This window comes from Lynx rufus, unplaced genomic scaffold (assembly GCF_022079265.1).
Source record: "Lynx rufus isolate CCGP_SWC_20201006 ecotype Redwood Valley unplaced genomic scaffold, mLynRuf1.p SCAF_13, whole genome shotgun sequence".
NCBI classification, from domain to species: Eukaryota; Metazoa; Chordata; class Mammalia; order Carnivora; family Felidae; genus Lynx; species Lynx rufus.
Window position 1 is genome coordinate 21,782,531 of NW_025814827.1, and position 20,687 is coordinate 21,803,217.

At 37.1% G+C, this 20,687-nt stretch overlaps 1 protein-coding gene across 2 annotated transcripts in view; it reads right to left on the reverse strand.

Moving 5' to 3' along the window:
- UNC13C (unc-13 homolog C) overlaps window positions 1–11,284 on the reverse strand; it is a 585,929-nt gene extending 574,645 nt beyond the window's left edge. Inside the window, exon 1 of one of the 2 annotated variants that reach the window (XM_047074451.1) lies at window positions 8,290–11,284. In XM_047074451.1, the coding sequence (XP_046930407.1) occupies window positions 8,290–11,281 (2,992 nt within the window). In that variant the 5' untranslated portion in view covers window positions 11,282–11,284. The remainder of the gene's footprint in view (window positions 1–8,289) is intronic. The other variant, XM_047074449.1, reaches the window with a different exon arrangement.
- Window positions 11,285–20,687: the final 9,403 nt, after the last annotated feature.

Sequence of the window (20,687 nt, forward strand, 5' to 3'; positions counted from 1 at the left end):
ACTTTAAAAAATAAAAAGGACAAGCAGAAGCATACTTCTAAATTGAAATAAGACATACTAAAGAAGTTCATTACTGCATTCAGTTCTATCTGGTCTTGTAGTCTATGGAGGCAACCTAAGTTAATATCTTAAATATGAGGAATAGTCCTATTTGGGGTCAGGGCATCCCAGCAACCTGTGCCTCAGCATCAAATCATTCTGCCCTTAAGGAGACTCAGTTTCTGGATGCTAGTGGAACAATTTGACTTTTTTATCTGTTTTAGAGACTCATTCCTGACTTTGGACCCTAGTTCAGGTAACTAGGTCACCTCCTGATAACTTTCTAGTGTATCAATCCCTCTGGGATTTGTTTTTCTCTTAACAGCTCCCACTCTGGGATGTTTAGAGCCTTCCTTAGTTCCCAACCAAAAGTAACCAAGGCCCTATCAGCGAAAACAACTTCCAGCCCAGCTCAGTCCTCAATACTCTTTGTGCCCAACTCTTCTCTATTCACTCAGTTGACACCCAGAGCTAGACTCCCAGATGGTTTAATAGTTATCCATAGTCCAAAATATTATCTCCAGCTGGAAGATTTTCTCTTCTACATTGGACTTTCTAACTTCACTTGCTGAGCTTTATCTCACATCCAGAATTACACCATTGGGTATAACTGTTCCAGGTCCTAGTATCTCCCATTTTAATATAATCAATAACAACTGATTAAGCTATACTTTTCTCTGTCTTATGTCAGAGTTCAGAGCTTTATTCCAAGAAGAAAATTCTCAAGTGAGTCATAATTTCTATAGAATCTTGTTCTGAACTTACATGAAGAACATGAATAATGACATTAGTAGAACAAACCAAAAAAGAAACCTATTTATCTGAGAATTTGACATAAAACTCTTGAATCTCTGGAATTTGGAAATTTGTACTGCAGTATTTGAAGCAACACCCCCAGTACAATCTGTAAAGTATCACATTTCATTGGCAGTAAATATTTTCTTGAAAAATGTGTTCCATTTTAGCTTTTTCTACAAAGTACTTTAGTTTGGGAGCCATTAATAGTTATAAATAAACAATTTGGACTCTACGTTTTTATTTTTAAGAGGGCCTTTGTATATCTTTGTGAATTTCTTTCCTGCCTTCTATAGAAGGCTTTAATTCCTCAAAAACTACTGTTATTAACAACTCTTTATCCCTAATAAACTTTTTTCAATGTGACAAGTGTCACCCTTCCAGATTATCTCAACTTCCTAAAAAGGTGATGTATCTCTTAGCCCAAATCATTATTACTCATTTTTTTGTTAAAAGAGATCACTACTACAGCAGCTAACACAAAACTGGCTGACCATGAAGCACATGAGCCATGCCCTTTCATGATAAGACAGTTACAATAGGATGTCACAGAAATAGCATCAGTCTTCGGATTTTGTCAGATGGACATCACATTACATCAATACTCTTATTATAGCTGTATGACCTAGACTCACTTTTGCTTCTCCGAGACTCAGCCATCTCATTTTTAAAGTGCAGAGATTACAAAAATCAATCAATCACAGAGATTATATATATAAATTATATGTTAATAAATAGAAAATCATCCCAAGTTTATAGCAAGAATTGAACATCTTAAAGTATCTAGAACCAAATCTGATAGGAAAGTATTAAATATGTATTGACTTCTTAACTCTTTCTCTTAGTTCTACCTCATACCAGAGTATATTTTAAAACTTGGCTTCACTTAAACAACAAAAACAAGAACAAAATAAAACCAAAAACTAAACAAATAAGAAAAGGAACAAGGAAAGAAAACCAAAAGAAAAGGAAACCTTTGGCTCCACTTTGACCTAATCTCCTCATATATACCACCATTACTTGTCTCCCTACTCAAAGGGAACTCCCTTTGACTTCCAGTCCTGTATCCTAGAAGGACATCTGTACCTGTGCATTTGGGCTTTATGTCTAGCAAGAAGTAAAGATGCCAGCTGTTTCTGCTCCCCCTAGGGGACCTTGGCCACTTCACTCTTCACAGGTATTCTTTCTAGATCTTCTGTTTCAAAACTCAAAACAATCCCTTCGTATTATAGGTAATTCTAGAATATTAAAAATCAAACCATACTAAACCACAAGTTTATTACTATACATTGTATTTTAATGGAACATTTTATACATGGGTTGCCTTCTACCATGACCAGTACTGCTATACTTACTTTAAGGAAAGATCTTCTACTACTACTACTACTACTACTACTACTACTACTACTCAAGTCTCAAACATGCAAAAACAGTAAAATGTAAAAACAAACAAAAAAACATAAAATGTGGGATATGTAGGATGATGGGTGATTCGCTGAATATTTTCTATTGCAAAATCTCCTAGAATTTTTCAAATAGCTACTTTCTAAAATTTTCAGTTTACATACACCTTTCAAGGAATATATCTGTTTCTTGCCTATGCTTTAATGAGTAGATACTACCAAAATCTTTCCATAAATGTGATAACCTACTGCTCTGGAGAACTAGGAAATAATTCTGTATTTGTTTTTAAGTTAAGAAAAGTATACCTGTATTTCCTTAGACTGATTCTATCTCTTCTAATTTAAAAAAAAAGAAGAAGAGAGAAAACAACTCTAAATAAATGGGTAGGTGACATGTTTGCTACACAGTACTCTTTAATGTGTTCTGATGATCACCTACATCAGAAGCACTTAGGGAGTATATTAAAAAGGCACATCCCATCCCTCCTGGCCTGGACTCTAAAGTTTGAGAAGTATTTGTTTCTTGATAGGATTTGGGCCAGAAAAGCCCGAAAACATAGTTGAAATATTATTCTTCTTAAACATTAATCCCAGAATTTAAGTCAATTCCAGAGATTTAATCTTGGAGATGTATAGGTTACATCAACATAGAAAGAATAACTAGCCTTCTCACAAATGTGATTGACCTAAAGGGGAAAAAATCATGTTTTTATTCTTGCCTATTTTGATCATGCCTATTTCATCATGTTAAAATATACAGAATTTTAAAAATGTCCTTTTGATTTAAAGAAAAAGAAACTTAAGTAAATTTATATTCTATGCATTCTCCACCATTTGTAGAACTATGGTGGAACCATATGGAACATCTTTCAAATATATTTAAGAAAACAGCAAGATGCAGAACATGCGTATATGACATGTAATATCATTTATATTAAATTTAAAAATAAAGGAGGTATATATATATATGTTTATAGAGTGTCAAACAAATCATCTTTCTCTGAAGAATAGAAGGAGATGTTAATTTTACTTTTAACCTTGGGATTTTCTGGATTTTCTTTTATTATGATTTTGTGTGTGTGTGTGTGTGTGTGTGTGTGTGTGTGTGTGTGTGTGAGTTTTATTTACAAGTGCACATATAATTCATTATTAACACATACAATTTTGGATAAATATCCATGGTCCCAAATACAGAACCACAAAATCAAATGTTTATGACATAATCCTAAAAATCTATAATTGTACAACACTTGTTGGGAACAACAAGTACTACAAAAGCTCCCCAGATGATTCTAACAACCAGCCAGGTTGGGAACCACCCGTCCAACGTAATAAAGTCTCAATCTTAGGAAAATATTTTACATTCAACTGCATATCTTTGTTGGAAGCCAAAATATTTCCACAAAACTCTATAGCTATTAGAAAACAAAATGCACACCATGGTAAAAATATCATTAATTATGCTAATCACAGATGTCACAGTCTCTTTCAGAATCTACACACAGCCTGGGAATGGCATTTCAAAACAAAATGAGATTTTTGTTCTGCTAAAAAAATTTACTTCCAACTGATGTTAGACTCTAATTCCACGTCAAGTGTACTCAGACTTCAAATAAATCATCCCTCAAGCTGCTGTCATACAGTATTTATTGGGCTCTACAAGCCTTGATTTATACGATGTACCAAGGACTTGTAACAGAAAAACTAAGAATGAACTATTTTATATCAAAACCTCAGTGCCTTTCATATTATTACTGTTTTTTAATGAAAATCCTTTAGTTGTAATAAAACTGTGACTAATGCTGTCCTTCCTTTTTGATCATGTTTTTCCACCTTAAACCATGAATACCTAATCTCTGAAGTGAGTTAGCATATGGCTGCTCTAAATAATCAAAATAACCATCTATTTAACTCTGGACCCTCCTCTTACTATCTGTATGACATTGAGTAAGTTATGCAGGTTTTCACCATCTCAGTTTCCTTACCTGTAAAACAGAATCATAACAGAATAATTCCTAGTGGTGTTGTAAGAAATAAACAAATAAACCTCCTGGAAAGTATCTGGTATGTACTAGTACTCAATAATAAGCTTTTACTAATTCAAAAAGATATATGCACTCCTATGCTTACTGCAGCATTATTGATAATAGTCAAGTTATAGAAACAATACAACTGATGAATAGATAAGGAAGATGTGGGGTGTGGGTGGGGGGGTGTGAGTGGGGACACACACTCACACACAGTATACAGGAATACTACACAGCCATAAAAAGGATGAGTTCTTGCCATTTGTGACAACATGGATGGACCTAGAGGGTATTATGCTAAATGAAATAAGTCAGACTAAGAAAGATAAGTACCATACAATTCCACTCATTAGTGTAATCTAAAAAATATAAATAAATGAATAAATGAACAAACAAAAAACAGAATCAGACTTGTAAATACAGACAACAAACTGATGCTTGCCAGAGGGAAGGAGTTGGAGGAATAGACAAATTGGGTAAAGGGGAATGGGAGATACTAGCTTCAAGTTATGGAATGAATAAGTTATGGGAATAAAAGGTACAACATAGGGGATATAGTCAACAGTACCATAATAACATTGTATGGTGACAGATGGTAGCTACACTTGGGGTGAGCACAGTATAATGTATAAACTTGTCAAATTACTATGTTGAACACCTGAAATTAATGTAACATCATGTATCAACTATACCCAAATTTATAATTTTTTTAAATGTAAGAACTTTTAAATAAATTTTAAATAGTAATAACAAGCTTTTATTTCAAACCATACTTCTAAACTCTCAAAACATAAAGTCATAGTCTTATGGGCCACACTTTGGATTTGACTTTGAAACTTGTTGTGCTTTCTATTTAGTATACTGTTCCCCTTGATTCAGCATTCATCCAACACATATTAACTCAGTGACTACTCCATATAAAGCATTGGTCTAGGCACAGTGCAAATGAAAGAATGAAAACAACAAACCTCTCACCTTTAGAAGACAATTTAGAAGAGAAAATGAGAAACTGTCAGTATGTAAGGTAGAAGCTAGTGCCATAAAAGGCAGGTATCTGAGAATTCAGAGGAGACAATAGTTAATTCCCGCAGGACTGGAGGTAAGGGGATCCAAGAGTCACTACCATGGTGTGGGGTTCAGGCCAGCTACACAAAAGGTACCACTCAGCAGGGTTCAGCAACAAGGGAAGAATATGACCTCATCGAGTTTTTGGCTACACACATTACAAAATCCTTTCCCCACTGGCACACTATTCAAGGTGAAAGTTCTCAAAAACACTATGACCAAATATCCGTGCATATAAACATTGGGGTCTTTAAAATTCCTCTTTACCAGGACCCTGAGGACAGAAGTTGAAATCAATTAAATTTATGAACTTCTAATTCCATAAAGCTCTATCAGGGCAACAGCATCCTATGGAGTTTTATAGCAAGAACTCTACAGTCTAATCTTGGCAGATTAGTAATGGAAAAAGAAAAAAAAAAAAACAGCTCTGCTACCTAATGATGGAGAGCCTCTCCATGGTAGTCATGGAGAGAAAAATCTATTGGCATCTGCCCAAAGCCCAGTAAGCAGATGGCCATGAGCACAAAATCCATCACGACAATTGGCACCTCACTGGAATGCTCTGAGCAGTCAAGGGGCCTGAAAAATGCCCTTTTTTGGCTGCCCTTCCTCCTGAGGCATATTGGTGGCACAGGAGGGAGACAACTGCCTGACTGCTGCCAAAGGAAGAAAAGATGGCCTTTAAAATCTAGGCTACTGCAGCCTCCTGGGTAGTCAATCTGGTGCCTTTCAAGCAACCAGAGCGCATCTTAAAGATGTGTGTCTGATTTCCTTCAGGATAAATGACACCCAACAGATTCCATTCAAAGCTAGCTCAAGGATAACACGTCAAGCTCCAAGATGGCGGAGGGGTCTAGGCGCTCTATAGCAAGGCCCAAGATATCAGGTATATGGCACAACATTGTTTTACCTATTTTCAGATTCTTAAATTGGTGATGTGCAGTTAACTAAGTGTATTTCTGTTCTCTAAGGAAAAGTGACACTGGACTATTAAGGTTGTTAACTACTCGAAGGGTCAATACTCCTAACAATCTACTTTGTAGATATTTGCTACTTTGGAATTTTTTGTTTTTAATATAATTTATGGTCAAATTGGTTTCTATACAACACCCAGTGTTCATCCTAACAAGTGCCCTCCTCAATGCCCATCACCCACTTTCCCCTCTCCCCCACCCCCCATCAACCCTCAGTTTGTTCTCAGTATCCAAGAGTCTCTTATGGTTTGTCTCCCTCCCTCTCTGTAACTTTTTTTTACCCTTCCCCTCCCCCTCCCCCATGGTCTTCTGTTAATTTTCTGAAGATCCACATATGAGTGAAAACATAAGCTAATTTGGAATTTTTAAAAGTTAATGAAGATCAACTTTTTGAAATTTATAGTTTTGGAATTTTTATAATATTGCCTAACATTTCAGATACTTTAACCACCTGGCATTAAAACATCTATTAAATCTCAATAGACACATACTCAACCACACTGGTTAGTCTTAAGATGCCCTTAAGTAGACTTACCTGAATCCACATGTTGGCCTTTATCCCAAGAAACTATTAACTGAGTTTCAGTAATAAGGATATCTAAATATTAAACATCACTCTTAAATAAGATAGTTATTATTCCAGTATGAATTATTATTTGCCTAAAATTTTGATTACTCTGCACATTCACGTTGGCTTTAAATATAGTTGAGAACTGCCTCCTGAAAACAACAAAGTCACAGCCAAGGCACCCAAGATCCCTTTAACTCATGTTGTTCTTTAAATAAGTTACATTATCCTAATTGTTATTTCGATTGCCTTAGGGCCTGAAACAGTTTAACAATAAAGGTATCTGACTATTCAATAATCTAGCCCTATCAACAAGAAAATCACCAGTTTCAAGGAATGTCTAACAACAAATTTGTTCAAGACAAAGATGCTGTCATCAGCTACTGGCTGAGGAAATTGTTATATTATTTCATAATGGCAAGGACAGTTGATCATCTTAATATATACCTTTAAGAAATGTTATGTAAATACATTAAAGACTACAATGCCATAAATAAGGACAACTTTAACAATATAAAATTCATTACAACTGAGATAATATCAAACTACCCTAAAGATAAAAGTGATAAGCATGCAAATAACATAAATGGTAAGAGATTGGGGTAAGTGCAGGTGAAGTTTGGTAGAAAATAAAAAGTCAAAAACACCTATTTACAAGTGGCTAGTTTTCAAAAGTGGATGAACCAAAATTGTTCCCTCGGAAAAACCAAGTAAAATTCTTAAATAAGAATTTTATAAGAATAACTCTTTTCAATATCCTAAGGGGGGAAGAGACTTCTCTTTAGGAGAGAACTTGACTCATTACTGACTCCTCTTCAAAGAGTGCTTTGTGACCATTCAGTCATGGCCTAGGGTTTTGGCTATACTGTACTCCCTCAGCTTCATCAGTAAGCAGTGATGGAGGCAATGGTCCTCCACGGGACTGGCTAGGGTTGGCTATGCATATCCACCTCCCCCTTAAGGCAGGCTTCAAAGTATAGATTTGATGGGAGGGGTAAAACTGGAGTCTATGGTTTCTAATTCTTTAAAATTATAGCATTCCCCTCATCCTTATAAACCTAACAGAACCAAAAAGTAATTCCGGGTTGCTGTTCGATTTCACTTGCCCCCCTCTTTTTTTTTCCTTTTGATGACTGATGCCACAAAGTTAGTTAATATGAAATGGGGTTTGTTCCTAACCCTAGCAGAGAAATCTGGGCTCATTTTAGTATGACCTATTTGAAAACACCCTGATTTTAAATCATCAAGCCCAACTTGTGGGGGGAGCAGAGTAAAATAATACCCTTCTCAGAATAAACATGCAAATTTCTTGCAAATACATTCTTTCTCCCAAGAGTAAATACAGAACATACTCTAAAGAAGCACCACCCAACGTTAAAATACAACTAGCTCAAAATGTAGCATGTAAACATGAGTACCTCCAGCCAGGATCTTCTCTTCTAATTCTGCCATTTGTTTCTTATAGGCTTTTAAAGCTGCTTCTTTGAAAGAAGGACGAATTCTCTTTGGCTTTATGATTTCCATGGGCTGTTCAGGGATGTTTTGGTTTTCATCTTCTTTTATTTCCATTTCAGCTGATGTTTCATTTAATGGCTCCAATCCTCCTTCACTAACCATATCATCTGCCTGCACGTCATAACCCTCATCTTGTGGGGTTTCATAAGGTGTTTCATATGAAGGATGATCGTATACCTGCATTTGTTCATCTGTTTCAGTCATACTAGTCCTGTTTTCTAGCTTTGCAAGGACTTGCTCCATCACTTCAACATAATCTGTCTCATTATCAGCCACTGGTTCACTATAGTCCTCCTCATCCTCTGCTTTGTAGTAAAAAGGCTCTGTGTAGACATCAGAATCAAGGGTGGTACTTGACTCATTTGCAGTTGATTGGGATAATGTCCGAAATCTCCCCATTAAGGAAGAGCCACTATCTTCATACCCACTGAGACTCTGTGTGCTTTTGTTCCATACCACTTCCAATGCTGATTTAGCTCTCTGTAATGTAGATCCAAATTTTGGGAAACTGAAAGACTTATCAGAAAGGTCAATACTTAATCGACTATGCCAAGATTTGGGTGGGGCATCCTCTGAATCATCGCTTTGCAATTCACTTTGACTTCGATACATCATGGACAATTGGTTTTGATTTTGGTACAGATCATTAGAATTTGCTTCCTGGTAAGAATCATATTGGCCAACCCATTGGCCTTGTGGTTCATTATCCAACCCAGGGCATGGAGATGAATTGTCATCTTGGGTTAAATCATAGCTCTCAGAGTCATCCTGAAAGTCACTGTGGCCCTTTCCCAAGTCTTCTAGGTCTTTATTGTAAACATCTAGTTGTTGATCAGATAGACTGTTTGTGTCATAGTCAAAAGCTTCCTGGGTGGATGAATCTAAACCTAAATCAGTGCCTTGCTCTACTTGATTCCATTCCTTCCACGGAGAAAGATCCTCATGTAAAGAGAGCTGAGAATCACTGTAATGACTTCGGTCCCCAGATGCACATACCATACCATTACTCATTCCACTATCCACAGTTTCTGTGTTCTCAATTTCACTCTGCCCTTGGACACCCTGAAGTGCCCCTTTCAAATGTTGATTCTGAGGACTGTCATACAAGGTGGCTGTGCCCTCCTGCTTCCTCTGCCAAAGTTCTCGGTCTGAAGATGACAGGAGGGAGCTTCCATTAGTTCTAGTGAAAAACTGATTTTCTGAAAAATCCTCTGAGTAAGATTGACACAACTTGGAAAAATCTGATTCAGAACGACTAAGTTTAGCAGTGAAAAAATCACTCTGTGAATGCCAGAGGGGTGTAGCATCTGCATAATGGGTTGTAGTTTGTTTTTCCAAATTATCTGATTCTGGCAATTGTGAGGAAATTTTATCATAATCAGACTTACTTGAAATTCTGCTGCCACTAGCAGTTTTATTCTTGGCTCTTGAATTGTGTGATTTTGAACTTGACTTGGAAGTACTTCCTTTTGTTGGAAACTCTGACTTGGAAAGCACAGCGTAACTATTTCTATTGAGGTCAGATTCCAGCTCTCCATCACTGTCATCAGGTGACTGCCAATTATTCTTCTTGCTTTTGGGCTCTGGAGTAGACAGCTTTATATCCATGCTTTCATATGTCTGGGAGGATGGTATCCCTCTTTCTTTTCTTTCTCTTATGTCATGAGTAAGAATATCTGTTGAGATTCCAATGCCTGTTCCTTTGAGTTTGTATGATTTTTTTAATACAGAATCTCTTTGCTGAGGGGTTTCAAAGTACACGAGTATGGGTCGAGGCTTTGCATTTGGGCAGTCCCTCTGGTGTCCTATCCTTTGAGCAAATTCAATTTTAATTGCATTTGGTACATCTGAAAAGCCCATTTTATCTACTAGAATTTGATACACCACACTTTCAATGTATTCAAATCTTTCTTCAGGCACATTTAGAAACCTCAGGCTTGCCTTGCTACCCATATGACCTAAATGTTTAATATAATCATGAATGTCTCTGGTTTCCCTCCGAGATTGGACAAACCCTGTACGTAGCTGCTCAATTTCACTTTGTACAACCTCCACACTGCTGGAGATCTCATCTATAGAATGCTTGAGAGCATTGACATGCCCTCGTAGTTCAGAGAGTTCCGTTTCGATCTGACTTATCCCCTGAAGTTCCTTAAAGATCATTTCCATGACATCATGTGTTTGGCTAATGCAGCCAGAGGAACTGAATCCTGGCTCGAGGGCATTTGTCTTTGGGTTTCGTGCAGTTCTGTCCAAAGATTTACTTCTTATTCCCCAGGTTTTCTTCATTGTGCTCAACTCTGAATCTGATGAAACACATTCCTGACTCTTTTTCCATTTTCTCAGTTTGCGTAAAGCTCCTAGCTTTAAGCTATGTAAAGTGCGTTCTCCATCAGAACTGCCCTCAGAGGGGGCCAGGCTGCTTGAACTCTTTCTATTGCGTCTAACTGGCATTGTGTATGTTGACTGTGCCTGGTTTTCTGTACTACTCCTCAGTTCGTTGAGTGATTCTGAATAGGAACTCTCAATTGAAGATAACTCTTGAAGCAGATCCTCATTATCACTGTTAGTTACATTAATATTCTTTTGTAGGCCATTGGCGATAGCTACTCGGTAACTGAATGTTGGTGAGAGGGAAAATTCTTTATTAGTCTCGTCTTCTTCAGTGGATAAGTTGCGAGTAGATGAACACTTCGCAAACTTCTTTACAGTGCTTTTTAAGGTATTAGAAAATTTAGGGGTTTTGGTCTGGCCAGCAGTAGGAAAGTCTTGATCCTTTTTGTGCTGACGATTCTCTTTTTTTTTGGTTGTATTTCCCAGTTTCTTTGTAAACATTCCTTTGCAAAGCTTATGTATGTAAGGTAAAATCAGGCTCTTGAAAAGATTAGCCACCATGGAGAGCAATTAGTGCAAGTCTTCCTGCCCCAAAGTAGTAAACAAAGTATCAGGATGAAAATCTGTAAATCCAAGGCAAGCATCTCTGTTCAGATGTTCTGTGAATTACTGAAACTACCAAGAATGGCAGCCATGGTTCTGCTGCAGTGTCAATGTCCTGTGACAACGATAAGCAAAGCTCCATTTATGAAAGACATTCTCTCCCGGAGAAGGGGTTTCATGAATCTCTCTCATTTCCACATAACTTCATATAGTGTCTAAAAGAAAGAAATGTTGAAATGATTATCAGAATTCAATTCTAGATTAATCCCACTTCTAACATATTTCTGAAGTAGTCAAGATACACAATGTATGAAACATTGCTGAGGGGAGCAGGGGAGTACGTGAATTTCAGTACAGAGTTATTTTTAAAATAACTATAAGGCAAATTGGTACCAATAACTACATTAAAGTTATATTTTTCTTTTTAAATCATTAATTAGGGGACACAACTCACACAGTAATAAAAGGTAATAATGGCTATTTAGAAAAGGCTGTATAAGATTATAGGCCAATTTAAAAAGCTATATTAATGACATATTATCATTTCCACTTTGTTTCCTTTTCTAAAATTCCGTTTATTTACACAAACCTCAGCATTTAAATTTAAATTTTCCTCCAATCTAGACATTTAAAACTCATCAAATTCATATTATTCATATGTGTAAGCCCTTTTCTTGTTCAAATAACATTTTACTTTTCTAGATAGAGTGGGAATTTCTTAAATAATAAAGTCATCCAATTGAGAAATATTTCATATAATGAAATAAATACCAAGAGAAAACATATTTGAAAACATGCTTGGATTTAATATATCCAAGTTTTGAGAGGACATGACTTGAAAGAGTTGAGCCATCCCAATCAACTGGTACAGGCTTGTGGCAAATGGCAGGGAACCCATCCCCAGGGCAGAACTCTGACTGGAGATAGAGTACCAAATTACAAAAGGAAATTGTGTCACAAATAAAAGTTACCTACTGATAATCAAAAATTGGTTAGGTAGAACTCGTCCAATGAGTTGATACTTTATAATGTAAATGACCACACCAGTAACTTATATTTACGATGATTAATTTCGTGAATTACATGAAGTAAAAGAAGAGAAAAAGAGAGAAAAAGTTTACATTAATTTTCCTGGTTCAATAGTACCACACCTTGTATGCGGTAGGTTCTAAACAAAATTTTGTGGAATTGAGCTTAACTATTTTACAGCTGAAAGAAACCACAAAAATACTGTTAACAGCCAAAAAGCCTTTCCTAACATTGAACTACATATTTGAGTGGACAAATAATCTATGTAATTCTTTAAAGAATACATCACCAACTGCATATTGTTCTAGGAGCTGGCTGGCTATCAGCTCCCTCTCCTTAGAAATCTTCCATTTTTACCTCACTGACATTCTGCAGGGACTTGAAGGGAAAAATGCTCTGGCCAGGAGACAAGCTTCACAAGAAGAAGCAAGGCAATGTAAATGAGAATGGGAAGCATAAAGATGGAGGAGAGACAGATTCTAAAGAAGTCCTTGTCTTCTGGGTCTCATAAACTATTAAGAGTCTAATTCCTCTTGTCTGAACCAGTTTGGTATTCATTCATAATTATAAGCCAGGACCTGCTTTCCACTTCTGTAAGTGTCAAGAAATTGACTACTAAATTAAAATTTGAAAAGAAAATACTTTTTGTACCCCTTGACAAACTTTTCTTGTGGAGAGAAGACTTTGGCAATTGGCAGTAGGGTAGGTAAATTATTTTAAAACTAGCTTTCACAGAATAATCTACTCTAATCAGCATTCAACTCATGATCCTGAGTCTATCATACCTCAAAAAAGTGCTTACTCTTTGTTTAAATGAGAGCAACAATTTTGTTAATGCTTCTGACATTTCATGAAATCATTATACATTTCCTGACCTGCATTATTTGTTCAGAACTATTGTTCTAGGCAATAATTGTTGGAAATTTTTTAATCAGGAAAATTCAACCTGAATTGAAGCCGTGCCTCAAAAAACATGAACCCAAGGGCATGCATCCACTGTTGTACCTACATACCTACTTGCTCTATATTCCGACCACATAGAGTGACTTAGTATTCACTAAGGGCTCTATGATCTTTCACACCTTAGTAACTTTTCTATTCTCTACCTAACATATCACTAGTATCTTGCCCACCCTGTCTGTAAAAACTATAAAGTCCAGAATCATTTGTCCTGTGAAGACCTCGCCAGTGTCCCAAACTGAGTGTTTCACTCTCTCTGCCACACACCCACAACCCAGTTCATAGGCAATTAGAATTCTTCTGTATTACAGTCTTATTTCTTTCTCCATTCAGTAGATCTTCCTTAAGGGTAAAAACTGTAACTTGTTTAAGGGTAAAAACTGTAACTTGTCCTATTGTAAACATCCTGTATTCAGCACACATGATAAGCACTCAATAAATGCTTACTGAAGAACTGGCCTAGGGGCACCTGGATGGCTAAGTCGGTTAAACATCTGACTTCTGCTCAAGTCATACCTTGTGGTTCGTGAGTTTGAGCCCTGTGGCAAGCTCTGTGCTGACAGCTCAGAGACTGGAGCCTGCTTTGGAGTCTGTGTCTCCCTCTCTCTCTCTCTGCCCCTCCCCCGCTCATGATCTGTGTCTCTCAAAAATAAACATTAAAAAAATTAAAAAAAAAAAAAGAACTGGCTTAAGGGTACAAAGTTCCAGTTACGAAAGATGAATAAATCCTAGATATCAGCTATACAGCATAGTGCCAATAATTAATACTGTATTGTATACTTACAATTTTTGCTCAACAGGTGGATCTGCATTAAGTGTTCATATCACAAAATACAATTTTAAAAAAAGTGGATACAGATGATGAATAGGTTTATGGCATAGATTGTGATGATGGCTTCACAGGTGTGAACTTATTTAAAACTCATTTTTTTAAATTTTTTTTTTAACGTTTATTTATTTTTAAGACAGAGAGAGACAGAGCATGAACGGGGGAGGGGCAGAGAGAGAGGGAGACACAGAATCGGAAGCAGGCTCCAGGCTCTGAGCCATCAGCCCAGAGCCCGACACGGGGTTCAAACTCAAGGACCGCGAGATTGTGACCTGAGCTGAAGTCGGACGCTTAACCAACTGAGCCACCCAGGCGCCCCTAAAACTCATTTTAAAGAAAAAGAATTGGCCTTCATTTTAGCCACTTAAATATCTTCACCTGGTTGCCCAAAATTACACTCCATCTAACCTAGTTGTTTTCATGAATTATTAATCTCAATTATTATCATAATTACTACTTCCTTGAGACATATACTCAGGAGTCATTCTAGCTCCCCTATGGTTCATCCCATGTCCACATTGATGGAATGTATCATCTCATCCTTTGAGTAATACCTTAGTTCTGAACTCCACAATTTCTCATCTGAACTATTACCATTGTATACTATATGGTCTTCCTGACTCGAACTTGGCCCTTCTCTCCAATTTTCCTAAGATTAATATATAAATCCTCCTACCTAAAATGCTGACAGTTTTAACTAGTATATTTCCTGTCACTACCACAAGCACATTTGCCCCATTCATGATGAGGTAGTAACAATTCCTTGATTACCATACCATTAACTCACCAGTGTGCTTTGTCTATGCTGTTCATTCTGCCTCCCATCCTTTCTTCTTTACTTCACCTCCACATGTCTCTCTCATGAACATCTCTAAAAAATCTACATATCCCAGACCCAACAAGGATCAACATCACCCTGTTTGACCTCCTTGGAGTCAGTGGCTCCTCTGGTGTGCTCCCACAGGGCCTTGAATGTACCTTTGTTATGGTAACTCTTACAGCAATTATTTATGTAAAATGTGTTAACTGCATCTCTCCCAGAACCGTGAACTCTTGGAGATGTGAAGTTATGTTTTATTTAACTTTAAATATCCATTTTGCCGGATATGTAGTAGACTCATAATGTTTGTTGGGCATATAAGTATATAAATGAATGAATAGACAAATAATAAGTCCATGAGTTAATAGATGAATAATAGAGATCCAAGAAGCCTGAGATGGCTGAGCTGGACTTAATCCAGAGAAAGACAAGCAGTGTGAGCAGAGGTCATTTATCACAAACATTCATGTCCTGTCTGAAGAGGGAGAAAGATCCATCCTGAAGAAAGATAGGGAAAAGAGGGAGAGGAGTCTGGATGGACAAAATGCTGACAGAATGTGACAAGTTTTGAAACTTAGGTTGAGAAGTTCCATTTATGAGGAAAGGAGAAGGAGGTCAAGGAGATGGGGAGAGACCAGGATATCATAGGATTCTCAACTACTTGAATTCAAAATCTTATACTTACCCTCCAATTGTGTTAACTTCAGTAACACAGCCACATATTAATTTTGGTAATAAATTCTAGGGTTAAGATTAAAGGTTTTGAGGAGATCTTTGAGGGACATTGAAATACCAGAGTAGGCTGTTATGGAAAAATAATAAGAATATTTAATTGTTACTTACTATGTGCCAAGCACCACATGTGTATAATTTTCTAAAATTTACCTCATTTCATTTCCATAATTGTGTGAAATATGTATTATTATTTTCCAGGTAAGAAAGCTAAAGTTTCAAGTTTTTTTAGGAAATTTGCTTAGGCCATGCAATTAACAAGAAACACAACCTGACTCCAACCCCAGATTTGGGTTCCAAGTATATAAGCTCTGAAAGTAATACTAGGATAGAATATAAAGTAAAATATTTTTGCAGGTATGTTAAATTCATTTTGTTAGAGAGCTATTTACTATGACTATAAAGCTAGGTACGCTACTGGGCTAAAAGAGCTAATGAACCTTTAAACAGTAATGTATTGCTAAATCCTTACCAGAATTAAGTTAAAGCATTTTCAGATCAATAAACAATTTAGTTTCTTACCAAACACATGAAAGTAGGTGAACTGGGTATTTATGTATCAAAATTTTTTTCAATAAAAATGTTAAAACCATAAAGTGATTAAGAGGTTTACCCTAAGCTAATAAATTATCTTTAAAAAAATAAACCGAAAGACCTATTTTCCCAAGAATGAAAGTCAAATGAATTGTGTCTTCTTTAAATTTTTCTTTCAATGTTTGTTTATTTTTGAGAGAGTTTGAGTAGGAAGGGGCAGAGACAGAGGGAGACATAGAATTCAAAGCAGTCTCCAGGCTCTGAGCTGTCACCACAAAGCCTGACACGGGGCTAGAACCAACAAACCCTGAGATCATGACCTGGGCCGAAGTCAGACACCCAACCCACTGAGCCACCCAGACTCCCCTGTGTCTTCTTAATTTTTGATAATTAGATATGTGATTTCTTCACCAAACTATAGCCCATTTATATTTTTTACTTACTCCCATTGCTATTTTCTGAGTAAAATGATGACATCTAGTATTAATCCTTCTTTAAGAACTTTGGAACCTACAAAGTACTTCTGTGTGTATCAACTCATATGATTTGCATGGTAACCTAATAAAGTTATTATCTGCAGTTTATGTTTGAAGGTGGTAAATCTCAGAGTTGCTAAGGTAGGTGCTTGAGTCTCTGGACTCAAAAACTTGCTTCCTTCACTAGAGTGACATACATTATTCTTACTTCAGACAATTAATACAGCAATAGCTTACTGACCTCCTACAGTAATATTTCACTCCTTTCTAAACCATGCCACATGCTGATTTCCATCTAAACTTCCTTAAATGCTATTTTTTTCTTCTTTGTCTCCAACTACAGACTATACCAACTCTACACTAGGCCACTTTATGGCTCCATGGATGCACTAAAGTATTCTTTCATTGTTTCTTTTATTCGTGTTCTTCACCTTGCCTAGAACGTCCTCCAGTTTTACTGATCTCAATCATTTAAAGGATAGATCAAAACTCATCTTTTCCACAAAATTTTCTTTATTTGATCATCTTCTTTATTTTTCATATAATTTTTATGACCTGAATCATGATATTCAGTCTTTACTTATTCTTCTAAACTATTCATCACATAGCTCTTTTACACGTTTTCCATTTTTAATGCTTATTTTAGGTCATACTCCATCCTGAGGGCTTTGTATATATTACTACATTAATGTTTGATTGTAAGCTCTGCAAGAGGTAGTGTTATTAACCCCCATTTTACAGATGAAGAAACTGAGAAACTGGGAACTTGAGTAGCTAGCCCAAAGCCACACAGCTAGCAAGTTATGTAGATAGATTGCAAACCAAACTGACTGGCTTCAGTCCTTAGTCATAAACACCACTATACTGTAAAGCTGATCAGAACCAAAGTTAGAGAAAAAGGCAATTACCTATGTATTATGCTTGAAGAACTTCCCTGTCAAGAAGAATCTACTCTAGTTTCTTATATTAGAGCTTTATTCCCTTTACTTAAGATTTTGGTTCTTAGGGGCACCTGGGTGGCTCAGTCAGTTGAGCATCCGACTTCGTTTTGGACTCTACGTTTTGAGGCTTATCAGCCATTCTGTATCTTGGTATAAATGGCTTATTAGAATATTCCTCAAGAATAGGAGGGAGATTGGGGTGCCTGGGTGGCTCAGTCAGTTCACATCCAACCTCAACTCAGGCCATGATATCAGTTCTTGAGTTTGAGCCCCACATCAGGCTCTTGTGCTGACAGCTCAGAGCCTGGAGCCTGCTTCAGATTCTGTGTCTCCCTCTCCCTCTGCCCCTCCCCCTCCTCTCAAAAATAAACAAACATTAAAAATTAAAAAACAAAGCGTGTGAGGGATATCACAAAGGGGGAGACAACAAAGAAGCTTGGGGATGGAATGAGTCTTCTACCAAAGGAGGGAAGTAGAAGGGTAGGTCAGAGATGAGAGACTGAGAACGTTGCAATAAGCTTTGCCCTCTTACTCTCTCGTGCATGGCCTTGCCCTCTTCCCAGCTATGCTGCACATCACTTGAGGATAAAAACTATGTTTATTTTAGTCTTTGCAACTTCTGCCCACATACATGCATGGATAGTAGAGCATAAGTATCCTGGCTTACAGATGTGCAACTTGGAATGCTATCATCCCAGAGATAAGTGCGTTTTTTTTGTTTTCGCTTCAAAAAATCCATCCTTCGCCCCCTCCCAGACAAAAGCAGATGTGGAAACCCAATGATACAATTAGTAAAGCAGAGCTCCTTGGGTTGAATTAAGGGAATACAACTGGAGCCCCATGTTACCTGCTGCTTCCACATCAGCTACAGCCCATATAGCCTCTCTACAGGATCCTAGGGCTTGGGGAATACAGTTTGAGAAGTGCTAATCCTCAAATTAGGCACAGCATGAAATGAAAACCCAGAAAGGTCAAAATACTAACCTAAGTTCACACAGCAGAGATGGAACAAAAATGCAGGTCTCCTGCCTCAACTTCAGTGTTTTGTTTTTCTCCCTGTGCTGTTTTGCCTTCCTCTAAAGGAATCTCATCCAAGGGGCTGGCAACTTCCTACTGTGCCCAATGTTCTCTGATATGATAATCTGACTCCTAAATAATTTGACTTTTACCTTGATTCTCTATAGTCAAGTCTGTAATTTTCTGGAACTAGAAATCCTTTGATGTTAAAAGAGATTTCTAAAAGGAAATCTTGTGAGCAATTTCGACATGTTGGAATTCTATTAGAGATTTAAGCTGTGTAAAGTAAGGCCATTGAGGAAGAATACCCATTCTGGAAAAAAAGCCATTACTACTTCTCATGTTTTTCACATCTGTGTCCCACCAGGTTAGATGGACACATTATCAGCCTAGTGTCGTCCAATGCCTAGGCAGGGTCCCCGACTCCTGTAAGACAAATCACCTCACACACACACAGACACACGTGCTTCCTCAACACTTTTTGGTTGTTTCTATCCAAATGCGCAATGTCTACTTGGTCTTCAGTATGTTAAAATAATTACTTTGTGCTCCAAAGAACCTCACAAGGTAAAATATTACTCTCTTTTTAAAAATAAGAACACCAAGTTTCAGAGATCCTAATTTACTCAACACTACTCAAGTGAGAGGGCTAGAAATTTAACAATTTCTGCATGATTTGAAACCATATTCCTCCACATTGTTCAAAGCAAAATGCCATCAGTTCTATTAGAGCACCTCCATCTTTGCTGAGGAAGAGGTATATTCTACTTGGTGCCCAGTTGAATTCCAGTGTACACCATTCATTAATTTAGGAGGGGAGCATAGGGTGGAGGCTTAAGCCAGTCTGCTCTGAACCACAGCTCTGCTACATACAAGCTGAACACAATAAACAGAGTTTAACCTCTCTGTTCCTCAGCTTCCTCACCTGATAAATGAGATAATGGTACCAACTTCCTCATGGTGCATAATGACTAAATAAAAATTACAGTAGTTCTTGTAATATCAGAAGTGCTCAAAATATTATTGTCATTAATAAGTAAAAATAGGGCAACTGGGTGGTTCAGTCGGTTAAACATCTGACTCTTGGTTTCAGCTCAGGTCATGATCTCACAGTTAATGAGTTAGAGCCCAGCACTGGACTCCACTCTGATAGCGTGGAGCCTGCTTGGAATTCTCTCTCTCTGCCCCTCCCCTGCTTGCACACGTGCTCTCTCTCAAAATAAATAAACTTAAATTTTTTTATTAAGTAAAAATAAGATTTCCATCTGAGGAGACCTTTTCTCCCCTCCCACTCCTTGCCCAACTGTAGGGCAGTCAAGAAAGCTCCATGGTAACATAACCTCTCTTCTCTGTTAACTTCAACTAATGAAAATTGGCCAATATTTTTTTCAAGGTAGAGTAAGAGTCATACTAGCTCTAAAGGCTTACGAAGAAGATAATAATTTGTAGTGTCCTACCTAGTTAAAAGTTAAGTCTTTAAAATGTTACATATTCTAAAGGGATAGCTAAGAAATGCACAGTGGTTTTACTGTATTTTATTAATCCTAAGACATACATTTTCACAATTTAACATTTCTGAAATTGGGATTGGGACCACAGAAATTCTTTGTGTTCTTCACGTATGGACCACAAATGATATGACTGATTTCCTTTGAATGTTTGCAAGATGTCTGAGATAATTTTATAATAACACATCTATCTTATTTCTTGGTGGGATGCACTGGTTGGTTCTTTAATCTCCATTTTGTTCCTTATCACCCCTCTGTTACCCCCAACAAAATGCTATTTAAACCAAAACTCATGAAGACAGCTGGAGTGTCTTGAATTTCTTACTTAGGTAGTTGGATTCTACATTCAGGTCAAGCAACATCTCCCTGCAGAGGTCTCACTGATGGCCCAGGAAAGAACTAATGTGTTTCTCCATCTGCGTCATAAGCTCATTTGGACATAATGGATACATTCTCTGAAGTATATGCACAATCTTAGTAAACTGTATTACGTATATTATAGCACATATTGGGAGGTA